This window comes from Gymnoscopelus braueri (genome assembly GCF_963280865.1).
Source record: "Gymnoscopelus braueri genome assembly, chromosome: 2".
Lineage (NCBI taxonomy): Eukaryota > Metazoa > Chordata > Actinopteri > Myctophiformes > Myctophidae > Gymnoscopelus > Gymnoscopelus braueri.
The window spans coordinates 41,543,009-41,563,388 of record NC_137604.1 but is presented as its reverse complement, the minus strand read 5'-3'; the positions used below and the strand labels follow the sequence as shown (position 1 = coordinate 41,563,388).

General features: G+C 41.6%; 1 protein-coding gene across 2 annotated transcripts in view; it reads left to right on the top strand.

Annotated features, from left to right (window-relative positions):
* The window catches only part of arhgap10 (Rho GTPase activating protein 10), an 80,126-nt gene that overhangs the window by 41,624 nt on the left and 18,122 nt on the right, over positions 1-20,380 (top strand). For both annotated transcript variants that reach the window (XM_080451762.1, XM_080451763.1), the window contains exons 15-20: positions 2,796-2,880; positions 6,919-6,977; positions 9,315-9,426; positions 11,287-11,446; positions 14,813-14,957; positions 19,821-19,977. In XM_080451762.1, the coding sequence (XP_080307888.1) occupies positions 2,796-2,880; positions 6,919-6,977; positions 9,315-9,426; positions 11,287-11,446; positions 14,813-14,957; positions 19,821-19,977 (718 nt within the window). The remainder of the gene's footprint in view (positions 1-2,795; positions 2,881-6,918; positions 6,978-9,314; positions 9,427-11,286; positions 11,447-14,812; positions 14,958-19,820; positions 19,978-20,380) is intronic.

The window sequence follows — 20,380 nt, the reverse complement described above, 5'->3', positions numbered from 1 at the left end:
GCCTATAAGCTGTGAGGGAAGATGTAAAAAAATCATAACAATTGTTATGAAGCAAGTTGGGATCGCCCCCTAGTGGTCTGTTTGCAATGAATCCAATATCAGTATATCAGTATAGGTCAGTATATCGTTGAGACCCCAAATAATTGATAGAAGATGTTTTTCAATGGATTCTGTTACTACTGCATATGCTAAATAACATACAAAAATCTAGGAAAATCAAACTTCTGGAAAGGCATCGTTTTCAAGATGGCACATATTCCCTCCCAGTGTATAGGCATTTTAAGCTGCTGGTATGCTCCCGCCATCTTGAAAATGATGCCTTTACAGGAGTTTGATTTTCCTACATTTTTTGTATGTTATTTAGCATTCCCAAGCATAGTAACAGAATCCATTGAAAATACCTTCTATAATTTATTTGGGGTTTAAACCATATACTAACCTATCTAATATTAGATTCATTGCAAACAAACCACTAGGGGGCGATCCCAACTTGCTTGCGATGTTTTTTGAAAACCTTGACTAAAAACACACAGACATGGTTGAAAAGTGGCGAAGCCATCTTTTAAATGCCTTTTTTTGCCTCATATTGACAAGTGCAATTGGCATCCACAGGCAAATTAAACGTTTTAGTGTTCTCAATATCCCAGTATGAGTATAAATGGAAATAGAAATTAAAATCCCAATATGACTATACACCATGACTTTTACAACCCCTGTGAAAGGAAACATTGCCCCATAGTGTTTTCTAATTAGTGTGGTTGCCCTAACAGGGCAACCAGACTATTGTTATCCTCCAGAGGCCCTAGCAGTTTATTTTCAACCGCATCTCCTCCCACAGTTTATTTTTCCCAATTTAGTGCCATATGTCAAAATGACCGGCTTCACCGGGAATCGTGTGCTTGTATTTTGCTAAGAGATTGGTTACATATTTTAATTGATATTGATTTATTATTGCATTAAACTTCCCCATCCACTTTCATGGGAAAATGAAAAAACTCCCATTCAAGTATTTATTTCTCAGAAACCGTAAGGGCTAGAGTTTCAAGACTTGGAGGGGTGGTTCATGATTTAGTCCAAAATTATTTAAATAATAATTACACCAGTCGGCCTCATGGTGGCGCTATAACAGCCCACTTTACGTTTTGGCCTAAAACTCTTGAACCGTAGGTCGTAAAATAAAAATCTTTTTTCCCCTAGATTCCTTGGGTCATGACGCATTTGTGTCAGGATAGATTTTCCGCCATTTTGAATTTCGTTCAAAACACACTTTTAGCTCCTCCTCCCACAAATTTTGTCCAAATTTCCTATGTCAAAAATCTGTACACATGATCTCTGGGCCCATGCGATAAACATATCCAAACGGCATTTTGATAGTCCTTACCGTTCGTCCGTAAATGGCTTCCAAAGTTAGAGGGAGGGAACCGTTTTACTAAAAATGCCAGAAATCACAAACTCACAAACTCAAATTCAAGTATTTTTTACTCAGAAACCGTAAGAGCTAGAGTTACCAAATTTGGAGGGGACGTTCATAATTTAGTCCGAAATTTAAAAAAATATAATTACACTAATCGGCCACATGGTGGCGCTATAACAGCCCCCTTTACGTTTTGGCCTATAACTATTAAACCGTAGGTCGTAAAATTAAAATTTCCTTGGGTCACGACGCATCCCCCCATATAGGCCACGCCCATTTGCGTCAGGATAGATTTTCTGCCATTTTGAATTTTCTTCAAAACACACTTTTAGCTCCTCCTCCCATATATTATGTCCAAATTTCACAAAAATCGGTACACATGATCTCTGGACCCATGCAATAATCTGAACCGATACAGAATTTTGATAGTCCATACCGTTCGTCCGTAAATGGCTTCCAAAGTTAGCGGGAGGGGCCCGTTTTACAAAAAAGCCCACAAATCACGAACAAAACGTCCAGTCAATCCCAAATTTGAATCACATGTCAAGTGTGGTTTACTCAACAAATCCCCAAAATAATTTCCACTTTGATCCATAGGGGGCGCCACAAATGCTCAAAATGTAACCTTTTGATGCAAAAAACAGGGTCAGGGAGGGACCAATCCTCTCAAAATGAAACGCAAGTGATCTCAGGAGTTGCGTGACAATGTAATTGGCGCAGCCTCCGACGGTATTCCTCCCAGCGTATTCCTCGAGTCCCGGCGGCAGCGACCCGTGACTCGCGTCGGCGCAACCACACTCTGCAATTGCCCTGAATTGCGACGCGTCTAGTTGACTGTAGTGCAGAAAAAGAAAAAGATGCACAAACCTCTTATCTCCATATTTGTCTCCGCCAAGCCGAAAGTAAGACCACCCACAAATAATTGTGGGTGGTCCTTGACATGGAAAAAGTTTGAGCACCACTGATATAGCAAACATAGGTTTAAAAAAAAATAACGGATTTAGAAGACATTTGTAGAATCCCCAGAAGCAAAGATTTGAGTAACAAATGTTCGCTTTAAAAATGTATATATTCAAAGATTTGCACAAATGTTCATGATTTAAAAAAAATAGCAGATCTACAAGCTCATAGTGCCATGCTATGAGCCAAGTATATCTGCTACTTTTGAATAACCAAAGTATAAAATAATGGTTATAGCTCAAATCTAAAATGACACAGACGCTTTGAATGGGTTAAAACAAATCCCTCAACTTGTTAACCCAACTGTAGGTTTGTATTGCTGGTTATACGTCTATATATTGACTGCTGAAATTGCCAAATTGTTTCATTGGGTCAATAAAGTTTGATCTCATCTCTTGTCTTTGACTTGTTTTTCATCCAGATGAGAAGACTAATGACGTGGACCTGTCTACGTGTGAAGACTGGGATGTGAAAACTATAGCAAGTGCTCTGAAGCTCTATTGGAGGTAAGGATCAATATTGTGAAATATGAGTTGTTGATGCAAGTTCAATTGCTTCTCAGGGACTCAGAAAATATCGATTTTGGCCTCATCAACTAATACGTGTATTACTTCAATAGGGCTCTCATTAAGAAGCCCCACAGGAAGGGAGTTTTGGAGTGGATGTTTGTTTGACTGGTGCAGCTGTCAAATGGGTTCACTCTTATTACATAATGAAACAAACAAAAGTCCTCTGTGCTTCTAATCCCTATTCTGGTGTGCTGCCACACATGCACGCCCGCGTACACACTCTCACACACACACACACGGCACACGCACACACAGATGTGATGACAGTCTTCTGTCCTGCACACTATTCTGTTCTGTTCTGCCGTATTGCGGCACACATACACAACATGTATGCATACACATACGCACAGAGAGACACACACACACACACACACACACACACACACACACACACACACACACACACACACAAACAGATGCACTTTGCTTTTGGATTTCTTAGTTCAAGTCAAGAGATGTCACAGGACATATTAGGCCGGTTTAATTTGTACTTGCTATTCTATGCATTTAGATCAACCTGGGTGTCTTACCACATGTTAATATACTATCCTGTCTAAACTTACAATAGAATATTAGGGAGTGAAGAACAGGCAAAACAAACGTGCACAATAGGCCCCATTCTCCAATATTCTTTGTACGTTTCTTCTTAACATTTGTCGTAGGACAATTCCTAAGAAAATTCTACTCAGATTCATGACATGTTCTTAAACTGACAAATTGTTTGTAACTCTGTTCATATAATAATGAATCCTCTCGTGACTTCAAAAGGTGTGCCAGTTGATCCCAATTACCATAGGCAGATGCCCCACCAATCTTAATTGGCAACCCAAAAGGGCATGACTGCAGTGCTGTGTGCAAAGCTGTGCAAAGAAATCATACAAAAGTTGAGAGAATGAAGTCAAGAATTCCTAAACTAAAGTCTGAAGAGGGTTTAACCCAGGACTCCAAACATAAATAAAAAAAACTAGTTAAATAGAAAAGTGTTCTCCTCGGAGCACAGGTCTCCGCCCGGCCGGCTTGCCGACCCAGAGCCCGCAATCTTTGGTCATAGCCACTTGGAATGGGATCTGAAAAATCTAACTTACACATCTTGATCACATGACTCCAGAGATAATGTGTACTGATTTGTGTCTGTGTACAGTTTTGGACAAAATATGTAAGCTTAGTAGCCATAAGTGTGTTTTGAAGAAAACGCACTATGGCAGAAATGTAGTGTGCGTAGATTCTCCTCTTGCCTAAGAACAAATCGCAGCTGAGAAAACATTGGTGAATGCTAGAATCTTCATGAAAACGGCGTAAGTGGGTCTTAAGAAGACATTTCTTTTTGGGAATGGTTGGTGCATATGGCCCATTGACGTTTGACTTTGGATGGATAATAGTTCCAGCTCAGCTAGTCATCTGGCAAGCCTCATTATTCAGATCTGTCGCTCATTGGAGGCAAATGCAATGCTGACCTGAGACATCTGCTCTAATTTAGAGGAGGGATTTCTTCACATCTCACTCTCCGTCTTTGTTACTCAACAAATATGAAGGAATTCTTCCCCTGCGTTGCATATCAAGCATCATCATTTCATCATTTGGCTAAGAGAATCTCCCTTTGGGGTCTTTAAGTTCTAAATAAACTATGCCGAGTCATAATGCATGTGATTACCACATTCATATGAACTCCATAACAGTGGATAGGCTACCTCCTGTGGTAACGCGTCAATAAATCAGTTGATACCTCCCATGGTTTACCTTCAGAGATTATTCATTTCATTTGGTTGGCAAAAACTCAAATGGTACTGTTTTAATGTCAGCTGTGTTTTCTTTATCTAGAGTTTATCTGTGTTGTTTGTAACAAATTGTCGTTTGTGCCCCTCCCCCCTTCACGGGAAGAAATACAAAACTAATGAGCCATATTTCCATTTATTTTACACAACAAATGACTGTTTGAAGTCTGCCTCATTATGTAGCAGCTCCATAAACGGAATGAGTTCCAGTTCAGTCGCTAACCCCACTGTTTTGTTCTGATTTGTACACTCTCCTTTGACTTTTACATTAGAGTGCTATCAGCATGGTGGGCTGTAAGCTGTTAACATAATTAAATTCAAAAAAGATTGTCAGGTTCACTGTGCAGAGTGCAATGTTACATAATTAAGCCTGAGACAAATGTGTCAGCCATGTCTTGAACTAATTAACAATAAATATATTCTTTCCACTTTTCTTTTTTCCTTTTTTTATTTTTTACCCCTGAGTCAGAGCAAAGTAAAAGCATGGGAACTGATATTAACCAGACCTTATTTTAATCGGCCTGGTGGGGATGGGGTGGGTTAGAGAGGTCAAAGCAGTGTTGTGATTGGCTGCTTTCAAAGCCATTCCAGGAAGTGTTTTTCATGTTTTGGGGTTGAAAGGGCCATGGGACTTTGTCTCAATCAGAGAGGCTGAGAGGCTGAAAGTTACCTCCATCCATTGATGTTTGATGTTGGCCCATTATCAGGCTTTAATCAACACTGAACACAATGTTGTATCCAGTGGTGGGAAAAGTACTCCAAATATTACCTTAAGTAAAAGTATCAATACTGCGCCATGTAGAAATACTCTGTTACAAGTAAAAGTCCGGAATTAAAAATGTACTTGAGTAAAAGTACAAAAGTATTGGTATCAAAATGTAAAGTACCAAAAGTAGAAAGTACTCATTATGCAGAATGTCCCAATCCCAACTTTTCAAATGTAGGCTATAAAATGTATAACAATATTTTGAAAATGGCAGATCTACAAGCTCACAAAGCTTGTAGATCGGCTATTTTCAAATGGTCGAAATGCATATAGGGCTGAAGTGGTTAATGTATGTTTTGTAATCAAAATCTACAAAGTAACTAAAGTTCCATTCCAGCAGTAAGGCCGAGCATTGCTATCGGTAATCCGTAATTTCTTGCTGATTTTATATTGGAAACTGTATTGGTTCCAAAAAATCCACATTGGTCGAGCTCTGTAAAGAGCCACCTTGTCTCATCTGTTGAAATAAAGAAAGGGTCATTCTCTGCAGGCTAGTAGTGCTTCTGATGCTAAAGCTAATTGATCCCTGTGGGTACATTTGTCAATTTCTGAAACTGTGAAATTATATTAGCATATTTTATATTTTTTATGACACATCTTGAATTGTGTTTCATCTCAGCTCTCAGTGAAATTGACTGGTGTGAGATCTTCACTGAATTCTGTACCTCATTAGATATTTGACTATTTAACTGTTGTGTTTTGTTGAACATACAGCACATGAGTTCCTCGAATGCACAAGTCACTGGACAGAGTATAACGTAGTAATTAGCAAGTCAACATTGTCCCAGCAGTGTCCTAACAACGAGGCATTCAATTGTTTCTGTATGTGTGTATACAGATATATTATACCGGATATATTATTTATTTATTTTGTGCTATACATGCTATAAATATACAGTATATAATCCATCCTGAGTCTTTCTCTCTAACTTTGTGTTTTGATCTGCTGCAGTGGAGCAGGGTCAGCCTCCACTGGGACTAAGTACCCTTGGCCAGGGGCCAGCAGCAGTGTGAAAGTACCTTCAGATGAACTTGGTTATCTCAACGTGCGCGGCGCGCCATCTAATTCCTTCCCCCGGCCCAGCCACATTAATCATTGTTGTGTGCAGACCCTATAAAACAGTGCACCGTCTATTTCTGTCCCCCATCTCCTTGTTCACTTAAACTCTCTCTCTCTCTCTCTCTCTGTTCCCTTCTGTCCTCACTCCTCTACCATCCCTCTCTCTTTCCTCTCTTGCTCTGTCTTTCTCCTCTCACCTTCCACTTGCCTCTGTCACTCTTCTACTTTCTTTCTCTCTCTCTCTCTCTCCCCCTCCTCTCACTCTTTCTCCCCCTTCATTGTTATCTCTCTACCTCTCCCTCTCTCCTTACCTCTCTCTCTCTCTCTGTCCTGTCTCTTCTCTTTCTCTCTCCTCTTTTCTCTCTCTCACTATGAAGGAGCCTTCCTGAGCCGTTGATGACCTTCGGACTTTTTAAAGACTTCATCAGCCCTGCAAGTAAGTTTTCACATCAGTGCACTCCCTCTCTCTCAACTACCACCAATTAATCTGAGCTCAAACCCTCTGAGAACTAAGATGTGTGGATGTATTTATCACTGTGAATTTAATGCCTTTAAATGAAATCGGTTCAGCCTGGCAGTCAAATGCTTGTCTAGGCTGATCAAGGAGTTCTGTCTAGAAATAATGCATTCGTGATAAGCAAGTTAAAAGCAGTTAAATCACCCCTAAGTCTCTATATATATATATATATATATATATATATATATATATATATATATATATATATATATATATATATATATATATATATATATATATATGCACGTGTGTATATATATATATATATATATATATATATGCACGTGTGTATATATAATTTATTAAAATAATGTTTTGTACTAAACAAATAATTATGATTTGACAACTGCTGCTGGTTGAAATGGCTGATTGGATGATGATTTTTAATACCACCAAGAATACAGATGCTCTATACAGTATATCTCCTATGTAATCAATTAAATATGGCTAGATATGGAATCAGAGATATATTGCCATACAGTATATAATGTTATCTTGATATGACTCTTTCCAACCACATGAGCAGTTAATTAGCCACATGATATTCAACTGCCATTCCGCTGTTAGTTTGCCACTGTCACTCGCACGTCATCTAAAATAAAAATCTCCATTCAGCCCACTGATGTGTCATTGGGTCCTCCAGCAAGGTATGCTGAATCTATGGGAAAAAGGTGCTTACTTGTCTAATAATTGTTCTATGAGCCATAAAGCAAGACTTAAATAGGCTAATTGCATATTAGAAACACAGCACTATAGGCTAGACAATGTCATAATGCTACAATGACTTTTATCACCTACCCAGCACAGCTTATATTTTTGTTTGTTATTTATTTATTTTACATAAATACTGTCTATACCGTTTATGTGAGGTAGGTATGAAGATGTAAACAAAAAATAGATACTGCCCAAGCCTAAAATCCGCCCAACTAATGCTAGCCTTGTTCTGTTTCTCAGGACGATATATCAGTAGTTCACTTGCAGACTGTCTGCAGATGTTCGTGACCTACAGAAAGCCAGTGTCTTTTCTCTTGACTTTGGTTGAAATGGCCTTTTTTCTTTTTTTACACGTCTGTTGTCTTGTACTTTTTATTAGTATTCAGGGTCACTTCAAACCAATGTGTAGTGCTTAGATGTTGTCTAATCCAGTTAGCAAATTCTGAAATAATGAATGAATGTTTTAAAACACATCTTCCATGTGTGTTTTTCAAACTGTTAAAATACTGTAGGAAGGCTGCAGGTTTAAAGTATGCAGATGCCACCAAATGGTCCATGAACATAATTTTTCGCCCCCACACAACATTTAAGTCTGAAATGCTTTTGAATGATTCTAACTTGAGTCATATTACAACAAGTGCTATAATTGGATCAGCAGTAGCATCCTTATCAGGCACTTGCAAATGCCCTCATAACGAGGGGCTGGAATGGATTAGCAATAAATATATTTAGATGGATGACAGCATCCATAAGAAGCTTTCTCCTTATTCAAATCCCTGTTGTTCCCATAGCAATGATGTTGTATTTGCGTTTTACTGTGTGTATGTGCGTGTGTGTGTGTGTGTGTGTGTGTGTGTGTGTGTGTGTGTGCTTGTGTACTGTATGTGTGGGGGCGGCCAGCTGCCCATGTGTGAGGGACTGTTTAAAGGATGATCCTGGAGGTTTTAACACAACCCTTTTACACGGTAGCGTCCGTAACATAAAGCTATCACCCCAGCCAGCGCACAGGTCCCCTGCTGCCAAATTCCACCAGGCTTGAGACCCTTAAATCACCCCATCACACTTCCTTCCTCACTCATTTCCTCTGTAAACTCCTTCTCTGACGGAAACCCCTCTTATCCTATTGCCGCTGTTATAATCCTATAGCCTGAACAGCATTTTGGTCCTTTTGCTTTCATATAACCAACATGTGTCTTTGTTTTCATCTTTATTGTTGGGAAAGACAAATTGAAATGACAGCAGGGACCCATTCCTCCGGTCTTCTCACTGCATGTTCAGTCGTAGTGGCCCTCTATACTTCTCGCTGTGTTTCCTAGCTGAGCCGTTGATCGGAGTCCTGGCTTCATCCCACCAGTGTGCTGTGTTGCGCTGCCCTCCGGTTGGATTAACCAGCGGAAACCCAACTCTCCTTCCATTTACTACACTTGTAGCGTAGTCGATATCCGCTGTGTAGGCTGCTTCACCACCAGAAGAACAGAGGGAGAGAGGAATGACTGCAGGGTTAATGTGTGTTGCTTCATGTCTGTTTTCTCTGAACAACAGAGTCCGGACAACAGAGTCCGGAGTCTCGTGTCCAAGCCATCCACAGCCTGGTGCACCAGCTGCCTGAGAGGAATCGACTGTTCCTGGGGGTGCTCATGAAGCATCTGGCCAAGTGAGTGGAGCATTCCTGGTCCCTTGGTCATAGTTCAGTCACTCTAGTCTACACCCACCCTTTTTCACGCTTGCTTCTCTCAATTTCTCTCGTCTTCCTGTCTGTCTCCTCATTCTCACTCCGCATGATTTCTCTCTTTCTCCCTCACTCCCACTCTTCTGCTACACTCCCCCGCCCCTGCTGTTAAGTTACACCATTTCTCCTCTCTGCATCAACTCTTCCACTCAGAAAGAAAAGTGATGGTACAAGAATCCAAACTTTTCATTTTGTTATAATTATTATTATTATTTCTTTTTTGCGATCCCCATCCATTCTCTCAGAATGCTGCTTCATAAGGCAGTCCAAGTAGGACTGTCCATACTCCCCTACCTGTTTGGTATGCAACAGCCATAGTCCACCACTGAAATGAAATGGACCACTTAAATTAAGCCCGTTCTCCAGATTACCTCCTCCCCACACACACACACACACACAGTCACACACACACACACACACACACACACACACACACTCGGAATAGGACCGCTGTTGTGCAGCGCTCCATTTGAGAGATTAGATAAAATGAGAGATTTAAGAAATACCATTAGCTAACATTACAAGGTTTTGCCTCAGATGGCTTTTTTTTATAAACTAATAGGAGCAAATTGAAGATAAGTAATAATAATCCCTCTTCCCTCGGGCAGTCAAAGTCTGCTGGATTTTATTTTATAGGAGCCTCCATCAGAATTTGGGCTCTGGTAAAAAGAGAGATGCTATTGAAATTGAATTTGGATTATCCAGCGTGAAATTCCCCAGATTTTTCCGCCCTGAAGTTGGCGTGTGTGTCTGTCCTGCAGGGGCAGGAAGCAAAGCCAGAATTTCACACTCCTATCTGAAATGGTTTCTGAGATGTTATAAATGCGAGTTGTCACTGCCGTTTTTTTTGTCTTCAAAGGCATCCTTTGAAGCCATTTCAACCGCATCTCTCTGCAGATGGGAGTGTGTGTCATCATATTTGGAGTGTGGAATAGCTTCACCTGTCTGCAATAACTTTTCGCTTGGAATAAAGTCTTTCCAGTTCCTTGACTTCACAAGTTTTAACTGCTGTGTTTATCCATATCTCCAAAATCGAGGGAGATGGAAGTCATTCTGTATAGTGGGATGGTCTTGCTGAGACCGCATTTCAGATGACACCTAAGTGCCCTCTCACACATTGGAAGCATACTTGGTAGTCAAAACGTTCACGTTGTTTTTCTCATAATAATCTGGCTGTCAACAAGTAAATGTTCTAAATCCAAATGATGTACTTTTTTATTTTTATTTGAACTTTCCCACCACTTTTGTGATCTATGGTGGACTTAACCACTTACCAAAATGTTTCGCTGTCTACCGAACAAGTTTCACATTCTGGGGTCAGGAGATAACTCAGAGGGAACAGAGGTAATTTGGAGTCCATTACATTTTTGGCACACATGGCACAGTGTAAAAGTGTGTTCAGTCGCAGTATGAGGAACGACAAGTGGGAAGGTACTATTTCGATGAGATAACGTAGACTTGTATTGATCCCCTTGGGTAAACTTAGATGTCATAGCAGCAACAGCAGTAAGCGTGAAACACAGTCTAGGTACAGGTAAGAGTAGAGATTTAAAAGAAAGAAAAAAATATATATATATATACTACTGACACTAGACATTAATGCTATTATTACTACTAATAGCATTAGCTATTCCATGAGCAGTAACAGAAAATAACACGCACAGAAGTGTATGGTATATCCTTCTGTAGCATTTATCAGTGAAACTGTTAACATTTGCCTGCCTTCATAGCGCTGTACACACAGTATGCAGATGAACTGATATAGTGTCACCCCCCCTCCTTCAGCGTGGCAGGCCACAGCAAGCAGAACTTGATGACCGTGGCCAATTTGGGCGTCATGTTCGGCCCAACGCTGATGTGGCCCCAGGAGACAACCGTAGCCACCCTCATGGACCTCAAGTTCCAGAACATTGTGGTGGAAGTCCTCATCGAGCAGCATGAGAAGGTACGAGAAGGGATCAGATTGGGGTTTAACCATAGAAGGTATTACACTGGATCTTATCTGTGGCAAAACAAGGCTTTGAAACGCTGTCATTAACCACATGAACCCTAGCATCCCAAGTCATAATAGGTGAACATCTGGCAAAGATAGGCAAACAGAAAATAAACAGGCTCATAATGTGTCACCTCGTGTTGTGAGCTTGTAGATTAGCTATTTTTGGTGTAGAGGGAAAAAGGAGGGAGCCAAGTGCAAACCCCTGGGGTATCCTGGTCAACGAAGTACTGTATATAGCTTACTTGGGGAGAGATGGAGTCATGATCGCCTTGATCCTTTAGTTTTATTGAAAAAGTTCTCTTTTGGCCCAAACCAGCTAAATAAGCCACTTTTTCCGATCTTTTGTTGAAATTGAATGGGATGAAAATGGGGTGTAAGGTTGTAATACGATTATTATATTACTGTACAATACAGTGAATGGTAAATTGACTGCACTTATCTGTCACAGTCATAGTGATACATCATCTCGCTCATTACTTGCATTTCTTCCTGTTTTATCCCATCAAGGGCTGTTCTATTAGAATTGATGCCTCACCATTTATGGATTGTTTCTCTTCTTATGCTACTGTTGCACATCATCCATGCACTAGATAAATAATTGTACATTTTTATTTTGAAATGTATTTTCACATTAGATGGTGTTAATTTCTCTTATGTCTTTGCCTGAATGTTGGCATGGACACTGAAGGTCATTACATATGGAGGGCATATGACTGGAATATCATACCTTGATATTGAATTGAGTCCCATCTTTGCTGAATGCTGGCAGTGGCACTGAAATAACTTGCATAATAATGAAAAATGAAAGAATTGTGTTGTATTGAAAAGTACTTTTTATATCCTACATTCCTGTACAGTATAATGAAAATATTGAATGTTTTACTTCAGGGGCAACAGCACTAGTTTATTTCTTTCTATCTCCCCTGATAGGACTTGGTTAGTCTGGCTTCCACCCTCTCTGGCCAGTAGGGGGAGCCCTCAGTGCTTATACTGGGAAATACAATTTTGTCTTCTGTGTTTTCATAGGGGTGATTATACTGTAGATTACATTATGCTTGCTTATTATGCAGAAGGCCCTTTGCCTCTCTACCCCAAGAATATATATTGGGTTAGGGCTTTTAACCTGTGATTCGCGGTATCATGTAATCTCCCCAGAATGCAATTAATCAGTGTCAATCCTCGAAGAGGGTTAATTTTCTGTTTCAAAAGAGGGAAACGGGGGTTGAGATTAGTTTTCTAATCTGGTTTTATATATTTATATACTTTCTAGCGGCACAGCAGTCTGGGTACCACCAATTGAAACTGCCAGAGTTTTATTAATTTGGTGTTTTCACGCTTGTGTGTGTGTGTGTGTGTGTGTGTGTGTGTGTGTGTGTGTGTGTGTGTGTGTGTGTGTGTGTGTGTGTGTGTGTGTGTGTGTGTGTGTGTGTGTGTGTGTGTGTGTGTGTGTGTGTGTGTGTGTGTGTGTGTGTGTGTGTGTGTGTGTGTGTGTGTGTGTGTCTGAACAGTACTTCACCCTCAACCCCATCCCATTTTCACAAGCCTAGTCTAGTCAGTGAGAGCACACACTCAAATCGCAGCATCATCAGGCTTTAACAAAGACAACACAGCAGATAATAATGATAATTCGTAATATGTAGTTACCGTCGATCCTGGCCACATTGCAGTCTGTCAAATCTTTTTTAGTAAGTGAGAGCACATTTTTTAAATTGCCAAAGTTTGACAGAGATGAACATGCAGTGCTATACAGGTACAAGTAAATGATGACAACCTCCTCCTGATCTCACAAAACTGAACTGTGAACTGTAAGAGCACGTGCTTAAATCATCAAATTATCAGGTTAGATAACAAAGTCTGACAAAGCCCCTACACTACGACCACTTTGGCACCCAACTGGTTTCTGAAACCCTTCAAGGGACGGAGGAGTCTGCAGTAGAATGCAGAAGGAATTATTTAGGAGATGCACCGTGTTAGAGCAGACGAGAGGAGTAGACAGACAGACAGACAGATATTAGCTCCCCTCCCAGCTGAGTCCTCCTTCAGAATGTTGATACCCCAAGATGGCAGTAGTTAATACCCCGAGATTCCAGCAGCAGACTGCGCTTTACATTCACCTCCATCTGCGGAGAGCAAGAGGAGACAGAATGGAGGCAGGGAGGGAGGGAGAGAGCAACTCAGCAAAGACTCTCAGGTGGATCAGATTTCTCCTACAAACTTTTTTATTCGTGCCTGCCTCCATTTTCGGTGTGTGTGTATGTGAGAGTGAATGTCTGGCTCGTTCCCTCGTTCCCAATCTTTCTTCCTCTCTCACTCTCTCTCCAACTTTCTTGCCCTCCCTCCCTCCTTCCTCTGTCTGTCTCTCTCTTTCTCTCTCTTGCTCTTTTCGTCTCTCACTAACTCACTCGCACTCTCTCCTGCGTGCTCTCTGCCTCCATCCTAACTCTCTCATACTCTTTCTCTTTCTTGCTCCCTCCCACTTTCTCTCCACCTCCTTCCTTTCTTTCTCTTATGTGCTCGCTCTCACTCAATGTCCCTCACTCACCCTCTCTTCTGCTTCCTCTATCGCCCCCATGTTTCTCTCTCTCTCTCTCTCTCTCTCTCTCTCTCTCTCTCTCTCTCTCTCTCTCTCTCTCTCTCTCTCTCTCTCTCTAAACCCCCTTCCTTCCTTCCCTACCTCCGCCTCTTCTCCTCCTGTGATCCTCCTGTCTCCAGTCTCTACTGAGACTTTCCTCTCCTCTGCAAACTCTCCCCCCCATTCTCTTTCAACTCCACATCCAAGTTTATGTGTAAACACACAGGCCCAGGGGGGGCGGGCTAAACAAGCCTCCCGAGTCGACCGACCGGCGCTTTCTTAGTCCAGACCCTGTTCTGTTTACTTCATTCCTCCGCTCCATCAGAGGTTGGGTCAGACACACCCGCTGTAACCTAGGCCGTCATTTCCAGACGGGATGTGGTTCCCTGGCGTCTGCGGGGGGCTCCTTTTTACTTCCCTTTTTATTGGTTTGTGTGCGATGAATAAGAATGTTTGGCCGTGCCCCTTTAAGCAGCGAACGACGTAGCTTCTCCCAGAGGACCCGTGGCATTACACCCGCCTTAACAACTGCTCTTTCCCATCGTGTGTGCGAGCGCCCCCACCGAAAAGCCCTGTGCACTTCAGAGAAGCGCCTGCTCGCTCGGCTCCCTGAGGTTAAGCAAGGACACGGCGCTGCTTGATGCTCCTGGAGTTTTGGGCCGTGCCCCTGTGTGCTTTGTGTTTTTTTTGTTGGTTGGGTAGAGAAAGCAAGTCATTCACTCATACAAACATTGTGCTTGTAGATCTTTGCAGATGCCCCTGAGACGTGCCCCACTGCAGCAGCTGCTGGCCTGGTCTTGTCCGCTCCCACAAGGCAGTCCAAAAAGCAGAATCGTCAGAACCGGCCCCTTGCTGTCTACAACCCCCGGTCTCTCAACGTACAGGCTGGTAAGAGACCTGCACGCCTCAACACTGTAGAAGTCTCCCCTTCATCTGCTTGTCCTGCAACTACTGTAGCATTCACTGCTACTGTACTGTATATATACTGCAGTGGTACACAGTGAGATCTTCAGTGTTAACTCTTAAAGGACGAGATTTTCAACCTATCTTCATATAATTGGTCCTCACTAATGCTCATGATAAAATGGTAAAAAAAATCTACTCGGTCTGTATCTCAGAGGAGGGCTGTGGACAGTTCAGAGTCCCGTCTACCAGTGACATCATCAATGGGGAATCCAAGCTAATAGAAACTGCAGGCTTTCTATTCCTGGAAAGTTGCAATGCAATAAAAGAAGCCATTGTTCTCGTGTTAATAAAAATCTAAATACAAAATGTGAAATCTTGTTGGAAAAAAAAATCATGCCTAACGATGATGTCACTGGTAGACGGGTTTCTGGACTGTCCACAGCCCTCCTATGAGACACAGACCAAGTAGAAAATAATTGTAGCCTTTTATCATGAGTATTAGTGAGGACCAATTATATGAAGATAGGTTGAAAATCGGTGAAGTCGTCCTTTAAGAGTTTACAAATGTAACCAAATGAAACCTTATGGGTATGCTTGGTTACATGTGTACACCCTCAGAGTTACTAATGGATACATTACACTGAGGCTTTTACTGTGTAGCCATTATTATTTATCATCAATGAAAGTAACATTGGTTCACAGGCAAGGACTTAAACTACCCATTATCTGTAAAAGAATGTTGATTTGTTCAATTCCAACGTCGTACCATTACTTTATGTGCATGAGTTTCCATCAATCTATTATGTTATGAGTATTTCTCACTTTGCAGACGGTGGATATCTAATTTATGAAAGAAACACCTCGGTTTTCCTCGAGTGTTCTCCATAAAAGAAAGAAATGTTCAAAGTCATCTATAACAATGGAAGGCTATAGCAGAGGCACCAGTGTGCATCAGGTGAGCCGGTCACCTGGCCTCTCTCTGTCTCTGGCAATCCCTCAAATCCTCTCCCTGTCCACCGTACTAAAGGATCCTAAATCTGCTTACCAGATAGCCTCCCTTTATATCACACCAGCTATTATCATGGGGTATTTTAATATCTGGGATGAAACACGTAATCCGTTTTCTAACCTTTGTGTCTTGTATCTGGGTCCTGGTTAATGGATTTAAAGTCAGATATCTCTGCTCCCAAAGGGGTGAAAATACTCGTGAGTACAATAGATAGGGAAAGAGAGAAGAGTGCTTCTGTGTGTGTGTGTGTGTGTGTGTGTGTGTGTGTGTGTGTGTGTGTGTGTGTGTGTGTGTGTGTGTGTGTGTGTGTGTGTGTGTGTGTGTGTGTGTGTGTGTGTGTGTGTGTGTGTGTGTGTGTGTGTGTGTGTGTGTTTCAAATTGCATTGTTACACACTTCTGTGTGTGTGTGTATGTATGTGCACGTGAATGGAAGGTGTATTCACAGCATTCTGACTGGAAGGATTTCCAACAGGTATAGGTATTCTGAGGACAGCATGTTTTCTCCAGAAGGAGATAATTACAGGCTAAGTTGTGTGTTTGACGTGGACTTAATTGTGTTTTCAAAGGTTTGTCAAGAATGGAGCTGAAATCGTATTTTTTGCCAAATTCAAAAGGAGCAGAACAAAGCATCGACAATGTTGGCACTGGCTTGGCGCTGGAAGAAAAGAGGCCTACTTGGCTTTCAAGCAAAGAAAACCATGTCATGTATGCATGGCAATAGATAACGCACAGTCCTGGAAGCCTCTCTCATTTAGATGTCCTGAGAGTTAGATAATGCTATATAAAGCTGTAAAAGTAATTAAGAAATGCTCAGCTCTTTAGTTGTTGTGTAAAACGGTGTATACACAAATGTCATCCTATCTACAAAAACAATAGTTTTAAGTAGATTATTATCACTTCCACTTAAGTTCTGACTGATGTCCACCTTAAAAGGATCCCTGGCTAATAAGCCCTATATGCCTTAATACATTATAATTGCCCTCTATAACTAAAATGTATTTTAGAAAGAATTCATCTTTTACTCAAGGGGGACAACACCCGTCGCAAGTTGATGATGTCATTTGCCCCTGTGTGGTCTAGACCTATGGAATGTAAAAGATTGACGTGTGCCATGTCCTGGGCCATGCGTGTGTGTGCGTGTGTGTGCGTGTGTGCGCACGTTGTAGCTTGATGCAGCGGACATATGACTCTCCTTGTTTACGATCGTAGTTAATTTGATTGGTCTGGGTTAGTGTCGATATGACAGGCGACGCTACATATCAGTACAGTTTAACGTGATTAAGACATAAACCATACCGACATAAATATGTCCTGGCATGTTGTGTCTTTTGCATAGAGACTGGCGTACACACTGGCACACACACTCCACCAGTAATGGTAACCCACTAGACACACACTTGCACGAACATGATCTGTACTTGCCCGATGGACAAGTGCTCTTGAGACTTTAGTGTCAACCCCTGGCCTAGTATAGAGCCCTGGGGGACCCCGGTCAACTAAGTACTGTATTCAGTATAAGGTTTTAAACAGTCCATGTAGATCACCTGATTCTGATTCCAAATTCCTCTCACCCAGCAGTACCACCACGGCTATAGGCGTCATATTTTACCGACTGACCACGGAATGCGGAAGTTGTTCGACTCCATGTGGAAACTAACCGTGTAAATTCCAAACCGTCGACAGTGTGGCTATTTCACCCCAATTTGCTCCTAAAAATAGATGTGTGAACCAGAAGAATAATTTACGAGCACAGTGTGAATAAAGATTACAACATACCCTACCAACTTTTTCGTAATCGGAATCTTGATAACCCCAACCCCCCCGCCCTTTTTTTAATTGCAAGCAATCCCAAAACAATGATTGTCATCGGTTTTGATAGTTATAATTGCATATTGCCTCTGGACAGCATGCACTGTGAGACAGGAAGGCAGAGAGAGAGCGCTTCACACCAGAACTTATTTTTTAGTCTATGAAGCACATTTCTGGCAAAAGAGCGTCACAATTGATAAGACGAGGCACCGGCCTACTCGGAAACAATGCAAGTTGGAAGTTGGCCCTCCTACAGCAGTTATGCAATACCTGTTGTGCCTGTTGTTGTTCTTTTCCTTCTTTTTTTTTTACCGAATGGGTTGCCAGAATGCAGGTGCCCAAGTATGGAGTCCAGGCCAGTCTTTGACGTCAGTATTATGGAGATCCGCTGATCAGACCGACTTCCCACTTGGCACATCACCCCCCCTGGTCCTCAGCAATATATGCACGCCATGTTTGAAGTCGATCAGTCTCATGTATGAACTATGAACATGCCCATATATGAGTATATCAGTCGGATCAGCAGTTCTGGACAACCGGATATCCATATATGCCTATACTGTATATGGGCATATCAGTCGGTCTGGACAACCGCCTATCCGACCGACTCGATGCCGGCACCGTTCTCTCTTGGGTCCTATGCGATGCGTACGCCGAGTTCGAGCAATGGAGTCAAGCTATGCGTGTGGCACTGTGATGCCCCACTCTAGTCTTATCACTGCTTGTCGGTGGATTGCCTATCAACTCTGCTCATCCTAGGTGAGCAGGGTGGGGAATGCCTGCATTCCTGCTTGTTGGCTCATGGAGGCCTCCAGGAGCCTACAAGTTCACAGCTCATGATCATTCACTCTTGAGAGAGACTCAGAGAAGATAGACCTGCTGTCTGTTATGTATCATGTTCCACTCATCCACACACTTACATACTATACACTACTGACGTACGGACTCCACACCTCATAGGATATGTTCTGTTATCTCATTTAGTCTCATGCTTTAGTTGCTTTATGCTAGGTTAGCTCCTTAATAAACATTTGTTGTTCCTTTTATACCTTTGTGTCCCTCCCCTTTATTTGTCATGGCAAGAGCCATCTATGACAGCACACACTGCATTTATTTTGGCACACTAACCTCCTCACATTAGAATAATGGGATTAAGGTTCAAAACTGCAACGTGTCCCTTTAACCGTCTTTCAGTTGTGTTACATATTTGTCGTCAGCATTCTACTGAAACAGTCTCGTGGCACGGATGTCCCAACCAGGATATTTGTTTTCTGCATTGTAAAGTGGAGGCCTTGGATGCCAAAATCTGTTTCAATATTCTGAGAGGGAAATAAAAACATACAACCATATTTTTTCCATTTGATATGGAATTCTACTAGTGTTTTGATGTGCTTGGAGGGGTAGAGGGGGACACAAACAAATATTTTTCTTGATTTAGCTATAGTACAGCCTCACATTTCCTCAAAAAAGGAGCTTTGACTCCACAGTAAACACAAATAAACGGTCCAGGTCTCATCCCTTGTGTTTCTAAGGTTTCTGCCTGTCATGACACCATTTTGCATTATGGGTTCTAAAGCCTTGAAAGTAAATCCCTGCTGTTTTGACAGCAATTTGGTTTCAATAGGCCCCTGTAGATGTGTGGCTTTCTTAAGTGTGGATAAATTATTCAACTATTTTTATCATTTGGACTCAGGTTACCCATTTGCTTTTGCACTTTCCTCGCCTGGTGGTACCGGTTCAAATGCTGACTGGTCAGCTGTCATATTATTGCTAGAAAAGATATGGCTTTTAGCTTGGTCCACTGCTGTATTATTACCAGGGAGGATACATCAGCTGGCCCTTTTGGTCATTTTATTGCCCCCTGCACCCAGAGAAATAATGGCTGGCTTATCTTTATTAGTTATTATATTTTGTTATAATTATGATTAATAAATAATTATCATCATCATTGTACTAGGTGAAAACGTTTCTGATATCAACATTAATACAACCCTGTTGCGCGTTGTTTTTTTGTGTTGTCGCTCCAGCCCCTGCGGAGGGAGATGGCTCCAACTCGGCAGCGGATGAGACGTCCATGGGCAGTAATGAGTCGGTGTCTTCACAATCGTCCACAGCCTCAGCCTCAGAGTCACCTCCGGAGAAGCCAGACGACGCCCCACTCGGCAGCATAGGCAGCAGCTCAGGGTGAGTGGCTATCAACATATACACACTGTAAAATCCTCTGAGTGAAATGAACACAAGATTTGACTGTGTGCTGTACATGCTAAGCATTTGAACTCTGCCTCCTCTGTACATTTGTATGTGTCCCTGTGCAGCTGGTAAAATACTGCACTAGTCTGTATGAAATTTGTTAAACAATTAAACATTAGTATTATTATTAGTGGAGATTAAACTGCTGAGCTTTTCCATTATGGGACTCCAGCCTCTGTAACCACTATTCCACCCTGACACCTTGCTTTCATCAAGAATAAATCTTAAACTACCAACCATTACAAGGGGAAGATATTACAAATTTAACTTGAATTTATGTACAGTCTTTAATCAGTTTGGGTATTTTTTATTTACACTTATGTTCTTCTCTAATTAT